This window comes from Pseudoliparis swirei, chromosome 3 (assembly GCF_029220125.1).
Source record: "Pseudoliparis swirei isolate HS2019 ecotype Mariana Trench chromosome 3, NWPU_hadal_v1, whole genome shotgun sequence".
NCBI classification, from domain to species: Eukaryota; Metazoa; Chordata; class Actinopteri; order Perciformes; family Liparidae; genus Pseudoliparis; species Pseudoliparis swirei.
The window spans coordinates 21,921,015-21,943,443 of NC_079390.1; the positions used below are offsets into that span (position 1 = coordinate 21,921,015).

The window sequence follows — 22,429 nt, forward strand, 5'->3', positions numbered from 1 at the left end:
GATTTTCATTTGGTATTTAATAATTTCTCAAAGGCTATAAGTTCATTACAGCATTAAAAATGCTTTAAATTAATGCTCCCCCACCCCCAAAAAAACAAATGGACATTTCTAACTCTTCAAAGATGAAGATTCTAACCAAATGTTTTTTTAAAAAAGACCAAAAAAAGCAACAGCTAATTTTTTTTTTGCACAGTTTTTTTTACAAACAGTCTCTGTTGCCACAGTAACCGGCTGGATGTGGCGTTCGCAGGCTCCGCCCCTACAGCAGGACGCAGTGCTTCTTCTGGGCGGCGGGCTGCGGGTTGAGGAAGGCCCTCACGGCCTCGGCGAACACCTCCTTGATGCCGTCCTGGTTGAGCGCCGAGCACTCCAGGTAGCGCATGGCCTGGATCTGGCGGGCGAGGGCGGCGCCCTGATGGTGGCTGACCGGCACCTGGTTCTGCTCCTTCAGCTTCCGCTGGGTCTCGCCGTCGTTCCGGAGGTCGCTCTTCGTGCCGACCAGGAGGATGGGGACGCCGGGGCAGTGGTGAGACACCTGGAGACGATGACACACGTCTTTTAAAAGGGGAAGTCGGATGTTTCGGGGAGAGTCGGTTCAATTATTTGATTCAATCTTGAACGCCCACTAGAGTCCTTTAGCCGACGCCCACTAGAGTGCTTTAGCCGACGCCCACTAGAGTCCTTTAGCCGACGCCCACTAGAGTCCTTTAGCTGACGCCCACGAGAGTTCTTTAGCCGATGCCCACTAGAGTTATTTAGCCGACGCCCACTAGAGTCCTTTAGCTGACGCCCACGAGAGTTCTTTAGCCGACGCCCACTAGAGTCATTTAGCCGACTCCCACTAGAGTCATTTAGCCGACTCCCACTAGAGTCATTTAGCCGACTCCCACTAGAGTCCTTTAGCCGACGCCCACTAGAGTCCTTTAGCCGACGCCCACTAGAGTCCTTTAGCCGACTCCCACTAGAGTCCTTTAGCCGACGCCCACTAGAGTCCTTTAGCCGACACCCACTAGAGTCCTTTAGCCGACGCCCAAGCGGAAACACTCGCGGAGCACGGATTACTTCGCCGGCCTACGACCACACCGACCACACCGGACTCGACTGCCACTCCTCCCCCAGAAAGGAGGCGCCGCAAGCGTTGTGAGAGGAAGCAGAAGAGGGGTAGGCGCGGAGGTATCCGAGCTAGGCTAGCGGCTAGGCCAACTCGTCCAGCCATACCATCCATTATCATGGCTAATGTGCGATCCTTGGACAATAAAATGGACCACATTAGACTGCTGCAGACGGAGCAGCGAGACGTGAGGAACTGCTGTGTGCTTATCTTCACGGAAACATGGCTAAACGACAACATCCCCGACTCTGCTGTGAGACTGGAGCAGCTAACATGCTACCGAGCGGACAGAGCCCTCGCTGATGGAGGGAAAACTCGCGGCGGCGGGGTATGTGCTTACATCCGGGACGCATGGTGCCGGGACGCTGCCGTGGTATGTAGACACTGCTCACCACTGGCGGAGTTTATGATCATAAGGTGCCGTCCTTTTTATCTGCCGAGGGAATTTACGGCGATTCTGCTAGTCGCTGTTTACATCCCCCCGACCTCCAACAACAGTGATAGAAATGCGGCACTTTGTGAACTGTATCAGGCCATCGGTGAACAACAGACGGCTCACCCAGACGGCTTCACCATCTTTGCTGGAGATTTCAACCATGCAAACCTTAAGACTGTCCTTCCCAAACTACACCAGCATGTTGATTTCGCTACAGGAGGAGACAACATTTTGGATCTGGTCTACACAACCCACAAAGGAGCGTACGAGGCCGCCCCAAGTCGCCACATAGGTCTCTCTGACCACATCACCGTCATGCTAATGCCAGCATACAGACCCAGAGTGAAAGCCTCCAGACCGGTTCTGAAGCAGGTACAGGTGTGGCCAGAGGGGGCCTCCTGCGCTCTCCAAGACTGCTTTGACTCAACAGACTGGGGAATGTTTAAACAGGCAGCCACATACAACGACCACACTGACATTGGGGAGTACACAGACACTGTTACTTCTTACATTAGCAAGTGCATTGATGATGTGACCCATGTAAAGACCATCACCACTCGGGCTAACCAGAAGCCGTGGCTAACAGGGGAAGTCCATCGGCTGCTGAGGACTAGGAATAGGGTCTTCAGAGCTGGGGACGAAACGGACCTGAAAACAGCGAGAGCCAACCTGTCCCACGGCATCAGGAAAGCAAAAACTTCCTACACAAAAAAGATAACCCGGCACTTTAAAGACAGCAGAGACACACGCAGCCTGTGGCGGGGCATTCAGACCATCACAGACTATAAACCCACGCCACAGAACTGCGACAGCAACATCTCTCTGCTAAACAACCTCAACAGCTTCTTTGCCCGGTTTGAAGCACAGAACAGCACTCGTCCACACAAGACTCCGCCCCCTCCCCATGATCAGGTTCTGTGCCTGTCTGCTGCCAGCGTGAAGAGGACTCTCTCGTCCATCAACACCCACAAGGCAACAGGTCCAGACAACATCCCTGGTCGTGTGCTGAAGGACTGCGCAGAGGAGCTTAAGGGCGTCTTCACGGATGTCTTTAATACTTCTCTGAGACAAGCTGTTGTTCCATCATGCTTCAAGGTAACCACCATCATACCTGTGCCAAAGAAATCCACTCCGTCCTGCTTCAACGACTATCGTCCAGTGGCACTGACCCCATAATCATGAAGTGCTTTGAACGACTAGTCATGTCGCATATCAAATCCATTCTCCCCCCCACTCTGGACCCTTTCCAGTTTGCATACCGGGCCAAACGGTCCACGGAGGATGCAATCTGCTCTGCTCTCCACCCAGCCCTCACCCACCTGGACAAAAAGACTCCTATGTAAGAATGCTGTTCATAGACTTTAGCTCAGCATTCAACACAATCATCCCACAACAACTAATCTGCAAACTTGACCAGCTGGGGCTCAACACCTTGCTGTGTAACTGGCTGCTGGACTTCCTGAGTGAGAGGCCACAAGCAGTACGTGTTGGCAACAACACCTCGAGCAGCATCACACTCAGCACAGGGGCCCCTCAGGGCTGTGTGCTCAGTCCCCTGCTCTTCACCTTGCTGACTCACGACTGCAAAACCAGCTACAGCACCAATCACATGGTCAAGTTTGCAGACGACACAACATTGATAGGTCTCATCACCAAAGATGACGAGACCCTCTACAGGAGGGAGGTCAACCTTCTGACCACGTGGTGCGGAGCCAACAACCTCCTGCTCAACAACAGCAAGACCAAAGAGATCGTTGTTGACTTCCGGAAAGGCCACACCCATCACCCACCACTGACCATCAACGGTGCGGACATTGAGCAGGTCAGCAGCACCAAATTCCTGGGGGTGGAAATCAGTGAGGACCACTCGTGGACAGCCAACACTACATCGCTGGCAAAGAAAGCACAGAGGCGCCTCTACTTCCTCTGGAAACTGAGGAAAGCAGGGAGCCCCCCATCCATCATGTGCACCTTCTACCGCGGCACCATCGAGAGCATCCTGACCAACTGCATCACTGTGTGGGGCGGAAGCTGCACAGACCACAGCAGGAACGCCCTGCAGCGCATAGTGAAGGCAGCTGGAAGGATCATGGGTGCCTCACTCCCCCCCCTCCCATCCCTGCAGGACATATACAACACCCGCCTCACCCGCAAAGCGACCTCGATTGTGAATGACCCCTGCCACCCCTCACACGGTCTCTTCAGCCTCCTGCCCTCTGGGAGGAGGTACCGGAGCCTCCGGGCTCACACCGCCAGGCTGTCCAACAGCTTCATCCACCAGGCTGTCAGGAAGCTGAACTCTCTCCCCATCCTCCCACTCCGTCCTCTTTCAGACTCACATGTCTGAATGCTGCTAGCACAATTTATGTTGTCTATATGTTTACATGTTTCTTACTATTTTTGCACTTTATGTTGTCTATGCACTTTATGTTGTCTATATGTTCACATGTTTTTTTACTATTTTTGCACTCTATGTTGTCTATATGTTGCACAATTCACTTTATGTTGGACAGAAGAGAAACGCAATTTCGATCTTCTGTATGTTTGCACATATGGAAAATTGACAAATAAAACTGACTTTGACTAGAGTCCTTTAGCCGACGCCCACTAGAGTTCTTTAGCCGACGCCCACTAGAGTCCTTTCCTGGGAGTTGTTACTGTTTGATTCAATCTTGAAATAGATAATAAAACATTTTTACCTTCGCATTCTGAGAATGCGGAAGGTTATGTTTTGATCGCTGTGTATTTGTTTGGGTGTTATTCGCATAACTCAAAAAGTATTAAACCGAATCGCATGAAATTTGGTGGGATGATTGGTTATTATCAGGGGACCATTTGATTAGATTTTGGGATCGATCGGGTCAAAGGTCATGGTCAAGGTCATGAAAAGGTACCAAAAAAGTGGCTGCGGCGAAGGTATGCGCTCTACCGAGTGCCCATTCTAGTATAAATCATATTTTCTGTGTCTGAAAACAACGTTAACAAACACGATAACGCTGCGTTCCAGTGTTTTATATTTATATTTTTACGACATGCTGCAGCCTCCCTCACAAAATACGCCCTCTTTGCATGCGGTACATATTCAATTGGGACACAGTACTTCCTCAAAGACTTGACCTTTGACCCTCTTGCTCATATGTCGGCTGCACAAAGTTATTGTGGGTCAGAATATCCTGAAATACTGAACTTCCTGGTATTTGTTTCTAAATATGACTAAATACTAAATAATTATAGCTTGAATATGGACAGTAATTCTCCTCAGAAATCGGACTGCTCTCTATATTTTCTTCTCCTTTTTTTATTTATTTAAAGAGACATGCAAGAAATAAAATATGCTACTGCGCAAAAGCAGCTTGTTAGCTTAGCTTAGCATAAAGACTGGAAACCAGGGGAAACTGCTAGCATGTCTCTCAGCAGAAATAATTGTCCGGCACATACAACTGAATTCTTGTTTATACATTTAGTTCTTTTTAAGGAGATACAACATGTTTAATCCGTGCTGGTACTTTATATAAAATAAATTATTATTATTATTATTATGAAAAAAATTGTTTACAGAATTATGGCCACTAAATGTGAAGCTACATGACATAAATAGTTATTAGACCACAAAGTAAATTAAATTACATTTCATACATTTTTCAATACAAAAACTATTTGTATGCCGAGACCTCATCGTGAATATATATTAAGAACATAATATTTAAGGAGAAAATGTAGTGATGAACACAATTATCATGAAATGTATTTATAAAGTGCCCATGTGATGCTTTCAAGACCCAGAAATGTATTAATATAAAAGCAGGAAATTAAAGCGCTCTCGTTTCAAATTACATTTCAAATTAAACTATAAAAAAAAAGCTGAACAACTAAAAAAAAATGTCTGCCTCTGTTGCCGGGTAGATTTGCGACCTCTGACCTCTGGATGCCACTTGTGTTTGATGTTCTCGTAGGAGGCGGGGCTTGAGATGGAGAAGCAGATGATGAAGACGTTGGTCTGCGGGTAGGACAGCGTCCTCAGCCGGTCGTACTCCTCCTGACCCGCCGTGTCCCACAGGTTCAGACTGATGGTCCTGTTGTCCACCGTCACCTGAACGCACCACACACACACACACACACACACACACACCTGATCAGAGACCAATGAAATACTCTTCAACCATTTTAATCGATTACTTTCATAAGAAACTTCAAGCGATTTGCTGTTTTTTTATTTATAATAATCCGACTTTAAGCAGAATATTATTGAGATCTTTATTATTTGTTCGGACAAAAACAAGATATTTGAAGACGTCAACTTTGACTTAATAGATAATGAAGATAATCGTTAATTATAGACGTACACACACACACACACACACACACCTGGCTGCTGTAGTTGTCGAACACAGTGGGGATGTACTCTTTGGGGAAAGCTCCGGTCGTGTAGGAGATGAGGAGGCAGGTCTTCCCCACAGCGCCGTCACCCACAACCACACACTTTATGCTCTGCATGACGACCTCTGACCTCTGACCTCTGGCCCTTCAGCAACCTGCAACACACATAAAGTTCCCGTTTCTTTTCATGTGAACATTTCTTCTCCTCAACTTTTTTCTTTTAAGTTGTTTTGCTACATCCCACTTCTACTCTACTAAAAGTAAACATTTATACTGTACTACATCTCAGAGGTCAATCTGTATTGGTACAGTGTGGTTTTAGTACTTTTACTGGATCTGAAAACTTCTTCCACCGCTGCATAAACAATAAATAAACCATAAATGATCATGATATGAGCATCTGGGCCGTTAGTTCACCTCCAGAGAGCCGGTCGGTTCACTCGTTCCTCTCCGGCTGTCAGCGACACTTCACTTCCTTTCAGTTAACACAGTTTGTTCAGAGACACATGGCGTCCCATCGTCTGGCTGTAGGGGAGATGGAGGGGGTGGGGGGGGGGGGGGTTGTCGTCCGTCAGTATTTGTGTTTATGGAAATCATCTCTGCAGAAGGAAACGGTCTCCAAACAAAACAGAGATGTTAATCTGCACACGCTCGAACACAGACAGATTTGAATACCGGCGTGACACACACGAACACACACACACACGCACACACACACACGCACACGCACACCGTCAGTTTAGAAACTGTATTTACGTGACAGAAAGACACCTACTTGGATTTGTATTATTTGTTATTTTGTCCTCAAGCTTCACTTACAGGAGGTGGACCAAACCTCTGTGTGGCTGTCGGGTCCCTAAACCTCCAAGTCCGAGTCACCGATGCTGTGTTCAGGGACCCAAGGCCACATGCAAGTCACCAAGGCCACATGCAAGTCACCAAGGCCACATGCAAGTCACCAAGGCCGCATCCAAGTCACCAAGGCCACATGCAAGTCACCAAGGCCACGTCCAAGTCACCAAGGCCACGTCCAAGCCACCAAGGCCACATCCAAGCTACTAAGGACACATCCAAGTCACCAAGGCCACATCCAAGCCACCAAGGCCACATGCAAGTCACCAAGGCCACATGCAAGTCACCAAGGCCACATGCAAGTCACCAAGGCCGCATCCAAGCCACCAAGGCCACATCCAAGCCACCAAGGCCACATCCAAGCTACTAAGGACACATCCAAGTCACCAAGGCCACATCCAAGCCACCAAGGCCACATGCAAGTCACCAAGGCCACATGCAAGTCACCAAGGCCACATCCAAGTCACCAAGGCCACGTCCAAGTCACCACGTCCCTTCCCCCTATCCACAGACACCTGTGGTTGTTTTTCTCCCCAGGACCCTTCAAGGCCATCTCCATGGCAACGACCATCTTGCGGTCTGGGAACTTTGTCTGTTGTGGACTGGGGGAGGACGATACATCAGGCCACTCACACACGAACTTCCACTCACTGAAATGCACTCACTACCCCCCCCCCATCCCACGCCTTCGCCTGCTTTGCCCCCCCAGGGTGACAGGACGGGGTCTGCGTCCGGCGCCGTGACGGCGAAGGACCGGGCTGGCTGCTTGTCGGTGCTGGTTACCTTCTGCCCCAATGACGGGGCTATCGCCCAGTCTTTGGATTACCTCCCCTCCCCCCCTTCCTACTCGTTGCAAGTCATGTCTAAGATGTATGTGCTTATGTGCAATGGTGTTTTTTGTTTCTCCTGCTCCCACACTGTACCCCTCTAGGGGCATAGTCGGGGGGTGGCTTTTTCTTTTTCTCGCCTCTCTTCCCTCATGTTATGCTGTCATCTTTCATCCACCCTTTCCAAGATGGCACCGCGGACGGCGCCTCGGTGTCTTGGTGCGCGAATCTTGCACCTTCCGCCAAAAAAAAGTTCCTCGTTTGTTTGTGAAAACATTCTTGGCAATAAACCTGTTTCTGATTCTGATTCTGATGCAAGTCACCAAGGCCACATCCAAGTCACCAAGGCCACATCCAAGTCACCAAGGCCACATCCAAGTCACCAAGGCCGCATGCAAGTCACCAAGGCCACGTCCAAGTCACCAAGGCCACGTCCAAGTCACCAAGGCCACATGCAAGTCACCAAGGCCACATCCAAGTCACCAAGGCCACATCCAAGTCACCAAGGCCGCATGCAAGTCACCAAGGCCACGTCCAAGTCACCAAGGCCACATGCAAGTCACCAAGGCCACATCCAAGTCACCAAGGCCACGTCCAAGTCACCAAGGCCACATGCAAGTCACCAAGGCCACATGCAAGTCACCAAGGCCACATGCAAGTCACCAAGGCCACATCCAAGTCACCAAGGCCACGTCCAAGTCACCAAGGCCACATGCAAGTCACCAAGGCCACATCCAAGTCACCAAGGCCACATCCAAGTCACCAAGGCCACATGCAAGTCACCAAGGCCACATGCAAGTCACCAAGGCCACATCCAAGTCACCAAGGCCACGTCCAAGTCACCAAGGCCACATGCAAGTCACCAAGGCCACGTCCAAGTCACCAAGGCCACATCCAAGCCACCAAGGCCACATCCAAGTCACCAAGGCCACGTCCAAGTCACCAAGGCCACATCCAAGTCACCAAGGCCACATGCAAGTCACCAAGGCCACGTCCAAGTCACCAAGGCCACATCCAAGCCACCAAGGCCACATCCAAGTCACCAAGGCCACATCCAAGTCACCAAGGCCACATGCAAGTCACCAAGGCCACGTCCAAGTCACCAAGGCCACATCCAAGCCACCAAGGCCACATGCAAGTCACCAAGGCCACATCCAAGCCACCAAGGCCACATCCAAGCTACTAAGGACACATCCAAGTCACCAAGGCCGCATGCAAGTCACCAAGGCCACATCCAAGTCACCAAGGCCACATCCAAGCTACTAAGGACACATCCAAGTCACCAAGGCCGCATGCAAGTCACCAAGGCCACATCCAAGTCACCAAGGCCACATGAAAGTCACCAAGGCTGCATGCAAGTCACCAAGGCCACATCCAAGGCACCAAGGCCACATCCAAGTCACCAAGGCTGCATGCAAGTCACCAAGGCCACATGCAAGTCACCAAGGCTGCATGCAAGTCACCAAGGCCACATCCAAGCCACTTAGGCCACATCCAAGTGACAAGACCAAGACCCCCGGTCTATGTACGAGTCACTTTGGGTTTAGCGGGTCCTGAATCACTAAGATTGTGTCCGAATTACCCAAATTGCCCCGAGTCACCCAGAGGTCAGTCGGAGTGCAGCAGCAGCATATCTGGAAACAAGCGGCGAAGAAGAAGAAGAAGAAGAAGAAGAAGTGTTGATGCATATTTAAGTTTCTCTCTGAAGGCTCTGATTAGTTTGAGCTTTGTGTCCTCTGTGCTGCTAAAGAGGAAACGTACCAAAGAAAGACGAAGAGCAGCGATCTGACCGTGAAGTGATCAGACGAGCAGCTCGCGGTGGATTGGGTCCCGAACAGTAAAATAGTTTAACTCCGTCATGTCTCTCTCCAGATGTCTGGATAGAGAAAGTGGTTCAACCCAGACTCTGGGGACGCCGACCCCGCCCCCCCACCCCCCCCCCTCTCTCTCTGGGCGGAGGTCGGCTGATCTCACTCCTGCTGGAAGCTTTAACCTGTGATCTCACACTTTTTTCACTTTCTCCTGCTGTTTCTTTCCTCATAGCGTTTAGACGGCGCAGTGCGAGGAGGACCGTGACCTCCCTCTGACTCGCTCAACGGCCGAGGGAAATATTCAGAACGTGAACTTAAGAGTGTAGTCTTGCTTCTGACCTGGGGACTATTTTCAGCGGCGGATTAATCCAAATTTGGTGCTCAGTTGGTTCATATAGGTTGAATCAGAATAGTGTTGAAGGACGTCCTTTTGTAACTCAGATGTAGTTGGAGGGGGGGGCTCCCTCACTGTGGTTTCATGTTGATATAATGCAGCAACTGCAGTAACTTAAGAACTCAAAGACGCGATGAGTCCGACTCGCTGCCTCTGGTTCCGTGATGATTATATTCAGCGATTCATTTGAAAGCTACCAGTTTAAACGCGTCGCTTTAAATATGTGCATCTCTGATTGGCTGCAGTTCCTCCAACACGTCTGTGACTGCTTGGAAGTGAACGGGGAACCCCTCAAGTCCACAAACAGTTCATATGCAGGACTTCATGATCCCAGCAAGTCTTTTCTGAATCTTTGCGCTGACGGAGTCAAACTGTGAGAGGAAGAAAGAATAAAACACGTTGAGACAAAAGAGGAAGAGAAGGATCGAGATCAGTGATCTGACGCACATTCGTTGTGTGAAGGAAACCTTCCTCTCATAACTTTAGAATATCCAGTGACCCATTGCCTCCGTACGGCTCTCAACATGGCAGAGAGCTAACAGCGCTAACAGCGGCCACAGTGCTGATGGGGCCAACAGTGTAAACCTGAGGGCCGCATGAGAGCAGCGCATAGCATGCTAACCAGTGGGGCACGCTCACATGCACTAAAAGACACAGTCACATGCACTCACATGCACTAATATTAACTAAAAGCCACGCTTTTTTTCCAAATAAAAAGTCACAAGACACAGTAATAACATTCTTCAAAAAATATTAATTAAATAACTATATAATTCAACTTTTTAAATACATTTTAATCAATTAAAAATAATAGTCAGAAACAGGCAAATGATACAAATTAAATGTATATAAAAATACCTTTATAATTGAAATTAATAATCCATAAAAATAATACAATAATAATATTACTTTTATAACTACACCTCCAAAATGTTCTCGTCTATATATCCATGTTTTTATAATTAGAATATCTTATAAGTTAAAAGCATGACAATAATCAATAAAAATAATACAATAATAATATTACTTTTATAACTACACCTCCAACATTTTCTAATCTACATATCCATGTTTTAATAATTGGAATACCTTATATGTTAAAGGCATGACAATAATCAATAAAAATAATACAATAATAATATTACTTATATATCTTCACCTCCAGAATGTTCTAGTCTACATATCCATGTTTTAATAATTAGCGTTCCTTATCTGTTAAAGGCATGATATATGAACATTTGTTGAATTCGAGTGAGTAACTTTTAATTTATTGCTCGATGCAAAATGGAAAGTATTCAGATCTTTCACATGAGTACAATTATTAATACTGCAGTGGAGGAATTTAAAGTCATGGGTTCAAAATCTTACTTGTACACAAGTATGAGCATCAATATATAATTAAAGCACCAACAGTACTCCGTAGAAGGGCCTATATTAGAACATCATATATTAGATTATAATTATTGATGCATTCACGTGTTCATCACTTTAATGTTGCAGATTGGATGGAGTGCATTCGTTATACTTAATGCTGCTACGTTAGCTGCTAACCCACAATATCATAAACTAGACACAACCCACACACACGGCACCAGTTCCCTGATTGAGGGAATACATTTCTTCATTAAATGCTCTTTTAAAAAAGCAAAATGTTGAGTTGATTAACCCCCCAAAAAAATCCCAGGCGTCTCTTTCCCATTGTAAATCTTTGGGTCGTTTTTTGGCGCGATGGCGTCACGTGACAGACCTGGAGGGTCTCTTGCTGGGCCTGTGTCGGTGTTTGTGAACGCAGCCTTAATGGAGGAGAAAATAACGACGAGGTCGGCATCTGAAACTCACATTTTGCCCACAATTTGAGGATTTATGGCGAGTAACGTTAAAATGCGATCAGCGCCACTGAAGCCCGTCGTCTCCGTGTTTCAGGAACTAACGAGCCGCTTCAGTTTCGCCTCGTCAGCTGTGGTCTGGTTCTGCATCTTTATTTGACAATGCTGGTTCTGTCGACCCACAGAGGAACCGAGTCATCTCGGGAGTTTTGAGGTTTACAGGATGTTTTCACGGTGGACTTTTTCTACTTTTTATGAAATCTAAAAAAACACCTGCTCTGCAACATGACTAACAGCAGACCGCGGACAAACAGAGGTCGTGTACGTCTGCACAACTTCAACCGGGTGGTGGACCACATCTGAGAAAAACAAACCAGATGTTACGACTTGGCTTTCCCCTCGGAGTCCTTGAAACATTTAAAACCACACAGGTGTTCACGTGAACACGGATGTTCCACGAAACCACTCGAAGATATTGAAACCACCGAATATTGGATCAAACCAGGACTAAAACGGCAGAGTATATTCAACCAAACTGGCGTTAAAACTCCGGATAATATCGGACAGATCTGGAGCTAGACATTAGAGATTATTGGATCAAACTTCCTAAAACACCAAGGAATATTGTGCTAGACCAGAGACCAGAGACCAAGACTCAAACACAGAGACGACTCGACAAAACACAAAGGAATATTGTGGTAAACTCAGACTGTAGTCACAGAGATTATTGGACTAAACAAAGGACTAAAAAACCAGAAAATACTGAACCAATGCGCCAGAGATTAAAATACCACTAAATATTAAATCATAACAGGATTAAGAAAGCAGAGCATATTGGACCAAATTGAGGCTAATCACACTGGAACATATGAGTCCAATCTGGGGCTAGATCATCTGAGATTATTGGTACTGTACTTAAATACCACAGAATATTGGATCAAACCAGGACTAGGACAGCAGAGCTCATTGGAAACTATCGGATCAACCTCGGGCTAGAACATTGGAGATTATTGGATTAAATTCTCTAAAACACCATGAATATTGGGTTAAACCAGGACTAAGACGACAGAGACCACTGGAACAAACCGGGAATAAAACAGTGGAAACATATTCGACCCAACCGGAAATATACAAGAGACCAAAAACACACATCGGATCCAACCGGAGGGCCGAGAAACTCGGACCCAACCGAGGCTAAAACATCAGAAATCATTGGAGCCGAACCAGGAACAGAACCCCAGAGGATTCTGGACCAGCCGGGGTTTTAACTCGGTTCCCGTCAGCTCGGCTCGCGCTGCGTGCCGAACACAACGCTGTCGTTAGGGTGCCACTGGCCCGCCGATCACAAAGGTTTGAATCGCACCCGACGGTCCGCTGAGATGACCTGAAACCACTTTGATGGAGGGCGAAGCTGAGAGGACAAGAATCAGCTCTCAGAGAGCAGGAAGTGGGTCTGCAAGCGGCTGTGAACGTCCACGACGGACAGCTTGCTTCTCGTTGGACTGATCGACTTTGTTTTCTCTTCCATTTTGAGTCTGAGTCCCCCCCCCCCCAACAGGCCAAAGAGGAACTGGTCTGTGTTGAAACTGAAACAGGAAGGGTTCGGCCGACGCCGTGTTCATCCAGCAGAAGGCCGTGTGAAGGAAATGTGTTTACTGAGTCGCAGCGTTCGCCGAGGCACTCAAGACACTAACCCCAGAGCCACAGACATCCTGCTTGGCAAGGGTCGGGTGGATGACGACACCAACAACATAGTCCTGGTCTTAAACTCTGATGATTATTGAACCAGATCAGGGGTAAAACAACCAGGAATATTAGACCAACCTGGGGACTAAAACACAAACACATGTTGGACCAGAATAAGACTTAATTTTTTAAAGAATAACAGACTAAACTAAGACTGTAGCACCAAAGGGATTGGACAAAACCTGGATTAAATCTGGTTTAAAGACGAAGATATTAGGCCTGGACTGACATATCAAACATTATTGGACCAAAACTGGAAGAAAAGAAACAGCAGATATCATGGTCCAACAACCAAACCACAGAATATCAAACCAAAGCAGGGCTTCAAGGCCACAGAATATCGGACAGAATTAGGGCTAACGTAGCAAAGATTACTGGAGCAAACCAGGAATAAAACAATTGAGAATATCAGATCAAACCTGGAATAGAAAATGTGAGTATTGGGGAAAAAACGAGGCCAAAGGGCCAAAGAATATCGGACCTCACTAGGACCAAAAACATATTATATTGGACCTAAGTACAATTTAAACACGAGAAGATTGGGCCAAACCCGGAATAAAACATTAGGATATTAACCCAAACCAGGGAGATAAAGGCCTCTAACATACCAGATAATATTGAATTTAACCCGGAATAAAACATGAGTATATTAACCCAAACCAGGGAGATAAAGGCCTCTAACATACCAGATAATATTAAACTAAACCAGGAATAAAACATGAGGATATTAACCCAAACCAGGGAGATAAAGGCCTCTAACATACCAGATAATATTAAACTAAACCAGGAATAAAACATTAGGATATTAACCCAAACCAGGGAGATAAAGGCCTCTAACATACCAGATAATATTAAACTAAACCAGGAATAAAACATTAGGATATTAACCCAAACCAGGGAGATAAAGGCCTCTAACATACCAGATAATATTAAACTAAACCAGGGTAAAACCCTAGAATATTGAACTAAAACTGAGTCATACTTTAATATGTCCATCTTCTGGATGATTCACCACGTCGGGCCGAACTCGGCGGTCTCTGACACGTCTCCCTCTCCGACTTCCTGTTTCGTATCTGAAGGCGTGACGTCAGCTGCATGAGCTCTCTCCTCCGAGCCGTGATCCCACAGCGCATTATGATAATATAATGTACATTCTGATCATTTTAGATTACTAGGACTATGATTTACAAATGTATTATATGGAATTGTATGTAATATGATAATATTTACTGCCGTTCATTATTCATTTTTATTTGTATTTATTTTTACCAAATTTAATTAATAAAGATTAAAAAATAACGCTAAACGTCTTCAAAAAGGCAGTTTGTGATTTCTATAATATTCATAATCTCATGTTGTTTTAATATTTATATATATATATTTTCTGTGATATACCTGGAGTTAAAGGTTCACGTATAGTTTAGTACTCCTATGATATAACTATAATTTCTCTATAATATTAATGTAGAGAATATTTAAATTTATATCCAATAATATCTTAATATTCTAATATTTAATTTGACATAACGACTATAATAGTTCCACAGTACTATTTATATAGGTGGGTGTTTCCTCTGGTATTACTGGAAGTGATATTTATCCTTATACTGGCCACTGTTACATCAACGTAGTATTTATATGATATTTATAGTAAGATAAAACTGTGAAAAGCTCATATATATTAGTACTGTTATGATATTCTGAAAGTATTATACTACATATATACAACATAAATATATATATGTCGTATATGTATATATATATATATATATATATATATATATAAATGCTCATAATGTTGCCGAGTATTACAGGTACTATTTCACAACCCCAAATACTCGCTTCTGATACATTCCACAGTATTTCTGTGAGAAATACTTTTAAATTGAATTTATGTCAAAGTGCAAAGAAGAAGTGGGTGACACACACACTAACACACACACACACACACACACACACACACTGGGAGTGGTCGCACCTCATCTCTAGTTTGCAGCAGCAGCTTCAACAAACAAACAAACAAGGTTATTGATCAGCTGGGGAATCGATCAATCTGCGAACAGGAATTAAAGCCGAGATCAATAAAAAAGTTTGGACAGAGAGAGGAAACAAACACACTCACACACACACACACACACACACGCAGCTGATCCCGGAGCACCGGGCGGATGAAACAGCAGAGACTCACCGGGCATCAGTCCTCCTCTCCGGGCACGCAGCTCCGCTCAGACCCGCTCCGCGTCTGTGTGTCAGTATGTTTGCTTGTGTGCGTGTGTGGGTGTGTGTGTGTGCGTGTGCGGGGGTGTGTGTGTGTGTGTGCGCGCAGGAGGGACAGCGGATCTCTATCTCAGTGCGAGGCGGGCGGGCGGAGCTAATGAAGAGGAGGAAGTCCGAAAGGAGCGAGAGGAAGTGGCGGAGCAAGTTTGAGGAAGTTTACTGTGTGTGTGTGTGTGGTTGTGTGTGTAACACTGGACTTTTATGTTTGTTCAGTACAGAGTTGAGAAACTCTTAACAAAAAAACAAAAAAAGATGGTGTTTCATGTTTCTACTGTAATTTAAAGAACCAATCAGAAATAAGCAGGTCATCATGAAGCCCCGCCCATTATCAGACTGATCGACAGATCTGTTAAGACAGAAACTTGAACACGTTTATCTCAGTGGGAACCTTTGAATGAGAATCAATTGACAACTTATTGTTGTTTGTTTGTGTGCCTTTTAATCATGGTGTGTCCCTTATGGTAGTTCATGGTAATCAGTCAGTTTGTGTCTCTTTCATAATGTTCTCACCCTTTGTGAACGTGTTGGTTGTCTCATTTTGGGCTCTCTTTGTGGTCATTTGACTTTCAACAACTATTGTTAGCATGTGTGTCCCTTGTGTGGCCAGTCTGTGTCCCTTTGTGGTCATTGTTATTGTTGTGACTGAAATTAGACCATCTTTTCGCTGTAGCGTTTCCTGCACCTGTTCTCTCTGGCCGCAGCGGGGCGCTATTATATCGCCGATACGGAGCTATGATGCCTTCCTGTGCTGTCGGAGATTAGACAACCCTGGAAAGAAAATTAGCGATTCAGTTAAGGGTTTAACATCATGAATCTACTTTACTTTGTCTTATTCTTTTGTTCTTGGATATAGAGAAAATAAATGTTTCAAAAACAGATTTTTTAAAACGAAAAATGTAGTCTTTTTCTTTTACCATTTTAAATCCAGAATCTGTCTCTTGATCCAGAAGTATTTTAATTAATAAAGACTGGAGGAATATCTTACATGTTGCACTCGGCCGCAGACGAAGGATACGGTCGACGACGAGGAGGCCGAAGTTCCAGAGCAGCAGAACAGCCAGCACGAAGGACGGCCGGCTCAAAACTTCCCATGGGTTTTCCGGCTCCTGAACGCACCTGCAGCTCCTTGTGGAGGACACAGCCAATCAGGACGAGGCTGTTGAAAAGACCGGAAGAGTTCAATGTTCCATCCCGCCCCGCTGTTGTTAGTTAATGTCTCCTCGCCATAAAAATAAAAGTGTCATAGAAAGGTTTGGTGGGGTACGACCGACCGTTTTAATTAAGTAACTTTATATTAAAAAAAACAGCCAACAAAAGACCTAAAACCGTGAGACGAAACTTGTTCCCATGGCAACAGGTGTCGGGGGAGCGGTTCAAAGAACCCGGATGTCAACATCAAGTCAAGTCAAGTCAAGTCTTTTATTGTCAGATACACAGAATGACACAGGGTCAGACTGGGCACTGAAATTCTTAGGACAAGGCACCACACAACAACTACCATAGCCTAACATAATATAACATAACATAACATGACATACACACTGTACAAGAACTCTGAACATAATACTAACATATATACATATAATACACATAATAACTAGACTACAGACAAATGGGAGTAGCAGGAAGTGAAAGCAGGTAGTGCAATAGAAAGTGTAAGTGTAAGTGTAAGTACAAGGCTGAAAGTGACAGTGTATGTAAAGTGACGAGTGTAAAGTGTCGAGTGCAAAAGTGTCGATCGTGTGTCAGTGTCCATTGAGCAGCCTGATGGCTCTCGGGAAGAAACTGTTCTCCAGTCTCTGTGTGCGAGACCGGATACTACGGTACCGCCTTCCAGAAGGCAGCGGGGTGAACAGTCTGAAGGCTGATGATGGCAGTCCTTTAGGATCCTGCCAGTCTTCCTGAGGCATCGTGTGGTATGTGTCCTGCTGGGAGCTCCCTACCGATGATGAACTCCACAGTCCTGACCACACGACGTAGGGCCTTGCGGTCCTTGGCTGTGCAGCTCCCACACTGTGATGCACCCAGTAATCACAAACATCTGCCTCATTAATTTAGAGATTTAAAAGGTTTAACAACTTATTTTAAAACGCCACCTGTTTGAGAAAGCAGCAATGTTGTGAACGGCTCCTTGAGTTTGTTTGTATAACTTTATTGACACGTTTAGTGCCGAACACAAAGTAGACTGAACTTGTATTTACATCAATATATTTAGATTTTTAATCACCTGGTAAAAAGTACAATAGTTTTATTATATCTTAAATAAACTTTATTGTTGAAGGACATAATTAGTCCTGTAAACCTCGTGAAGTTTGGTATTCTGAGATTCTCATTTTGTCGATTACAATTTTGTTGTGGACTGAAGTAGAAGATCTGAACCGTTAAAATCAGAGAACACCAGAATGTGATGAAGTGGTTTATTACATGGTAAAATCATATTCTGATGCATGTCCGTTTGGCAAGTCCAAAAGGTGAATTGAATGTTGTTTGTGATGCAAACAGTTCGTTGATAGAAGAATTACACTTCACTCAAAAATCTCCCTTAAAGCAAACTTTATATAAATAATGTTGGAAATCTCAATTCAAATTAAATGCAACTCAGGTTTTATGTCATCTTATAGAAACAACTGGATTAGTCATACGTAGCTGTATATATTTTAACACATGAAATTAGACAAATCAAACAATACTACAAATGGGGAAAAGTAACCGGCTACTGCTTCCCGAAAACAATAATCAGAATCAGAAACAGTTTTATTGCCAGGAATGTTTACACAAACGAGGATTTTTTTTGGCGGAAGATGCAACATTTAGACATGACAAACGACAATCAACGCAACAGTGAACTTAAGTATAAGATAAGGGTGTCCAGCTGCTCGTTCTATGAATTTAATCTCGCCCTCCCGCTTCCATCTTTTGGTTCAGCTCCTTCCGACGCTTCTCTGTAACGTACTTCAAAATATCATTCTGCCTTTTTCGTGATGTGGGCCCTTGATAGTTCTCAGGATGGCCCTGGAGCAGCGGCCCGGGGCTCCTCATCCGAGTCCTGTGCAGTGGCTGTGAGGTCCAGAGGCCGGATCGAGTCCCTCTGCCCCCGAGCCGTGTGCGCGGCCTCAAAGAAAGGCCGACGGCCAGCGGTCGTCCTGCCGCCCTCGTCCCCCGAGCAGCTTCTGGTCATAACGGATCCTGAGTGTAAAAAAAACACGGTACACAATAAAACTTAAGAGTCACCGTCAGAGTGAAGTTACAGAACGCGCCCATGTGATCCAGTAGCCCAGTCACCAGATAGAACTTTGATTTAAACCTGTATTTTGTCAAGTTCTCCCACTTCTTTGAGGCGTGAATCGTTGCGTCGTCATGCTGCAACGCCATCTCTTTAGTGAGCTGATGAGAAAAGTAAAGTTGGGGGTCCATGATGGGCGAGGATTAAATGCAATGTAAAGATAAAACATGCAACACAACTGTCAGAATGTTATGCCGCTCCCAAAGAGCTCGTGTGGGATGGTAGAATTAAATTGTTTTTATTAATGGATGAGGGAAACATGTGAAAGTGAGATATGAATATTTAGCATGAATCATTTGGATCTATTTTTGGTTGCATTTTTATACCTAGAAGTGAGACAGTTGGATCTTAGAATATGATGTGAAAGAGCTTCATAAGCTTCAGCTTTTTGCTTTCTTCTAGGTTTTATGTCTCATTTTTCTACTTTTTTTTGGGTGTATTCTTGTGGAGAAACACTAATACTTACTTAAAATCTTGAGCAGGAGCATTTCTGTGGCCAGTAACGTGAAGCTCGCTCGTTCTCCATCTGTAACTGGATAGCAACGTCCTTTGATCAGAGCAGTTAGAAATCATCATCGTGTCACCAGAGAACAAATAACTACACACAGATATCAACCACCAGTGAGCTCAGACTTCATACTCACATACTCTGTGGTGGATCACGAAGACCGGCAGAGGCTTAAAGACTCCGTTGCCGTCTGTGGGATTCAGCCCGACAACCCAAACAAGCCACACATTGGGGAGCAGCTCAGGCCCAGGATCCCACAGCCGGAGGAGCTCATCCAGAGCAGAGGGAGCAGTTTCACCCGGCCGGCGATCCAAATGGAGCACCCCTCTTCAAGCCCTCGAGGCTGGAGGTCTGGCGGATGAGCGAGTGCACATCCTGTGGTCGAAGGAGTTTTACAGGCGTGGAGGATCAGACTGTGGGGGGGGGGGGGGGGGGCTAATTTATAATGGTTAATTTATTATTTGTTGCGCTACTTTTATGAACGCAAGACTTGCAGTCAACGCTACGGTACTATTCTGAGTTCAGGCTGCTCGTCTTCATCGGTCTCCTCGTGTTCAGGTGACCGTCTCCAATATCCAGCGTAGATACACGGGAGAGGAGTTTTGTATCCGTGTCCTTCCAGGAGGTCTGATGTTAAGTTCCAGCCGCCCTCGTCATCTGCTCCGGGTGAACGACCCCCTACGACCTCGGCCGGTGGACAGAAGGTGCCATCGACTGGCTTCTGATTAAACACCACGGAGCTCCACGCATGAAGGAGGAGGATGACGACTACGCCTCCATGGTCCAGAGGGGGTGCACTGACCCGAACAGTTTAATTCATCCGACCACATGCCAACATATCTCCAGATATGTCAAGCATCTGGCCAGAATGAAAACACCAGCTCGTCTCTGAACACCAGCCCAGAGAACAGAGCAGTGGAGAAGATGGTGGCTGAGATCCTGAGAAGCAGCAGCAGAAGATGACGAGGAACTGCGCTCAGCCAGAGTCCCGTTACCTTGCCGACGGTTCCTCGGTTCACTTCTTCTTCCAGACCAAGACAGTCAAATATTTCTACTGCTCCGCTAAGGTCTTTAAGACGTATGAATGCGAAGGCCTGAGAGACCCCCGCATGTCCTTTGAGGACTTTGCAGCGTCTCCTTTCTTTGAGCTGGAGGCCGCCAAGCAGAGGGGGGCCGAGTGGAAGAAGGTGAAGGAAGAGAGGAAGAAGAGGAAGTCGGCGGAGCCACTGAAGCGAGGCCCCGGCAGCCCTCACGTACACAGCTGCTTCCCCGGGGTGTTGGGGAAGTACATCTACTGGCCCTCCAGGGTGTTCTCCCTGTACAAGGACCAGGGCATGGGGAAGGAGATGGCCTGGGGGGACTTCCTGCAGTCCTCTTTCTATGAGGCGGAGAGAGACAGATGGGTCACAGAGAGGAAGAAGAGACCAATCACACCCGCTAAGTGGCGAGGAAGGTGGCGCTGTGGCACCATGTCTTCATACGCCATCAGGAATGAGAACTGGATGATCCTGAGCCGACAACCCACTGGGGCTTCACCAACTCCCAGAGAGGTCTCAGGAGACACTGGAGAGACGTTTGGCCGGGAATACTTTGAGCCTGGTGGCCGCCCAGTTCCTCTGGACTGGGACACAAACTGGACCAGGATCCCTCCGATGAGGCCATAATGATTAAAACCGATCCCTCGCTTCAGGACAAGTCTCCTGCTCAGCTCCAGCATCGCGTGAGCACCAATGCTCTGTCCTTCAGCGGGGAGGAGATGTGTCCGACCGACAGGAGGTGATGGGGGAGTACGTCCTGCAGTTTGGTAAATACAAGGGGAAATCATTCAGATGGCTCCTAGAAAACGACATTGGCTACGTCATCTACCTGATGAAAACGGTAGAAGAGGAGAGACCTGCTCAGCCAGATGAGCCCCTTGTGGCTAAAGCTTCAGTAAAAGGTTATTATTTAGTTTTGCTCCTCACGTTCCACCATCCTGAACGTCGTTCTCACTCCGTGTCGTTTCGTTGTTTTTCTTTCGATCCCACAGCGAAGACTCTGCTGCCGGTCCCTCCTCAGCTGCTTGCCATCGCCCCTCAGCTTGTGAGGGAAGATCAGGAACCCAACGTGTTGAGGCCAAGTGTGTAGTGCTCCTAGCCTCGCAGGGTGTTATAGAGCGTATATTAATCATGTATTGATAACATCTGCTGTTAACAATTAGTTTTTCACATCTGTTGTTCAAACTTTGTTCCAAAGCACAAGCAAAGCCAGCGTCCCACACTTCTTCTGCAGAGCCGGGGATACCAGCAGCACCATTCCTTCCTGGGGGCACATGTTCTACTTTTCTTCATTGCAATGAGAAAGGATTTTTAAATGTTGATTTTTTAATGTCCTGATTTGATCTCACTCCTCTGTAGATTCACCATCTCAGAATAAGGCCTCTGTGGACACGGAGACACGGTCCTGGATCAAGGTGTGCATTTCTGTGACATTGTTGTAACCACGGAGCTCTCTTCCCTGTCCTCCGATTGTACATGTACTGTCATGTTGTTTTGGGTTCTACGTCTCTTCCATGTGCAGCTCCTCCCGTCTCTGTCGACGCTTCACCCCAGCTTGCAGCCTGTCCCTGGTCGTGATCAGGATGTGGCTCAGTGGCTCAGCAGCAGAGGCTCTGGATGAAGGCGGAGCTAGAGGGGTTGGGGCTGTGGCCAGGGTCACGTCCAGTACGCCACCTCATGAACAGGCGTCTCTGTGGCGTCATCCACCTCAAGCGGAGCTCATTGACTCGATCTCTGACCTGCCGTCCCCGAAGTTCTTCCAGCTTCACCCTTTCTTCATCTGGAAGCCGGAGCACGCGCTCATGGAGAAGGTGAGGAACAATCACGTGTTGCCCTGTCTCCACGGTTGTCCTAACCCTCATGTCGCTTCGTCTGGCGTCAGTAGGGCGAGGGTAATCATCGACACCAGCAGCCAGTACTACATTTGGGCCTCACGACTCACGT

At 46.4% G+C, this 22,429-nt stretch overlaps 1 protein-coding gene across 1 annotated transcript; it reads right to left on the bottom strand.

Moving 5' to 3' along the window:
* On the bottom strand, positions 1-15,809 carry rhogb (ras homolog family member Gb). Its single transcript, XM_056406521.1, has 5 exons — positions 15,569-15,809; positions 6,342-6,449; positions 5,913-6,079; positions 5,467-5,637; positions 1-535 (listed from the first exon to the last, which is right to left on the bottom strand). Exons 3-5 carry the CDS (start codon positions 6,039-6,041, stop codon positions 260-262), a joined length of 576 nt encoding a protein of 191 aa, XP_056262496.1. The 5' UTR covers positions 6,042-6,079; positions 6,342-6,449; positions 15,569-15,809; the 3' UTR covers positions 1-259.
* Between the last annotated feature and the right edge of the window lie 6,620 nt (positions 15,810-22,429).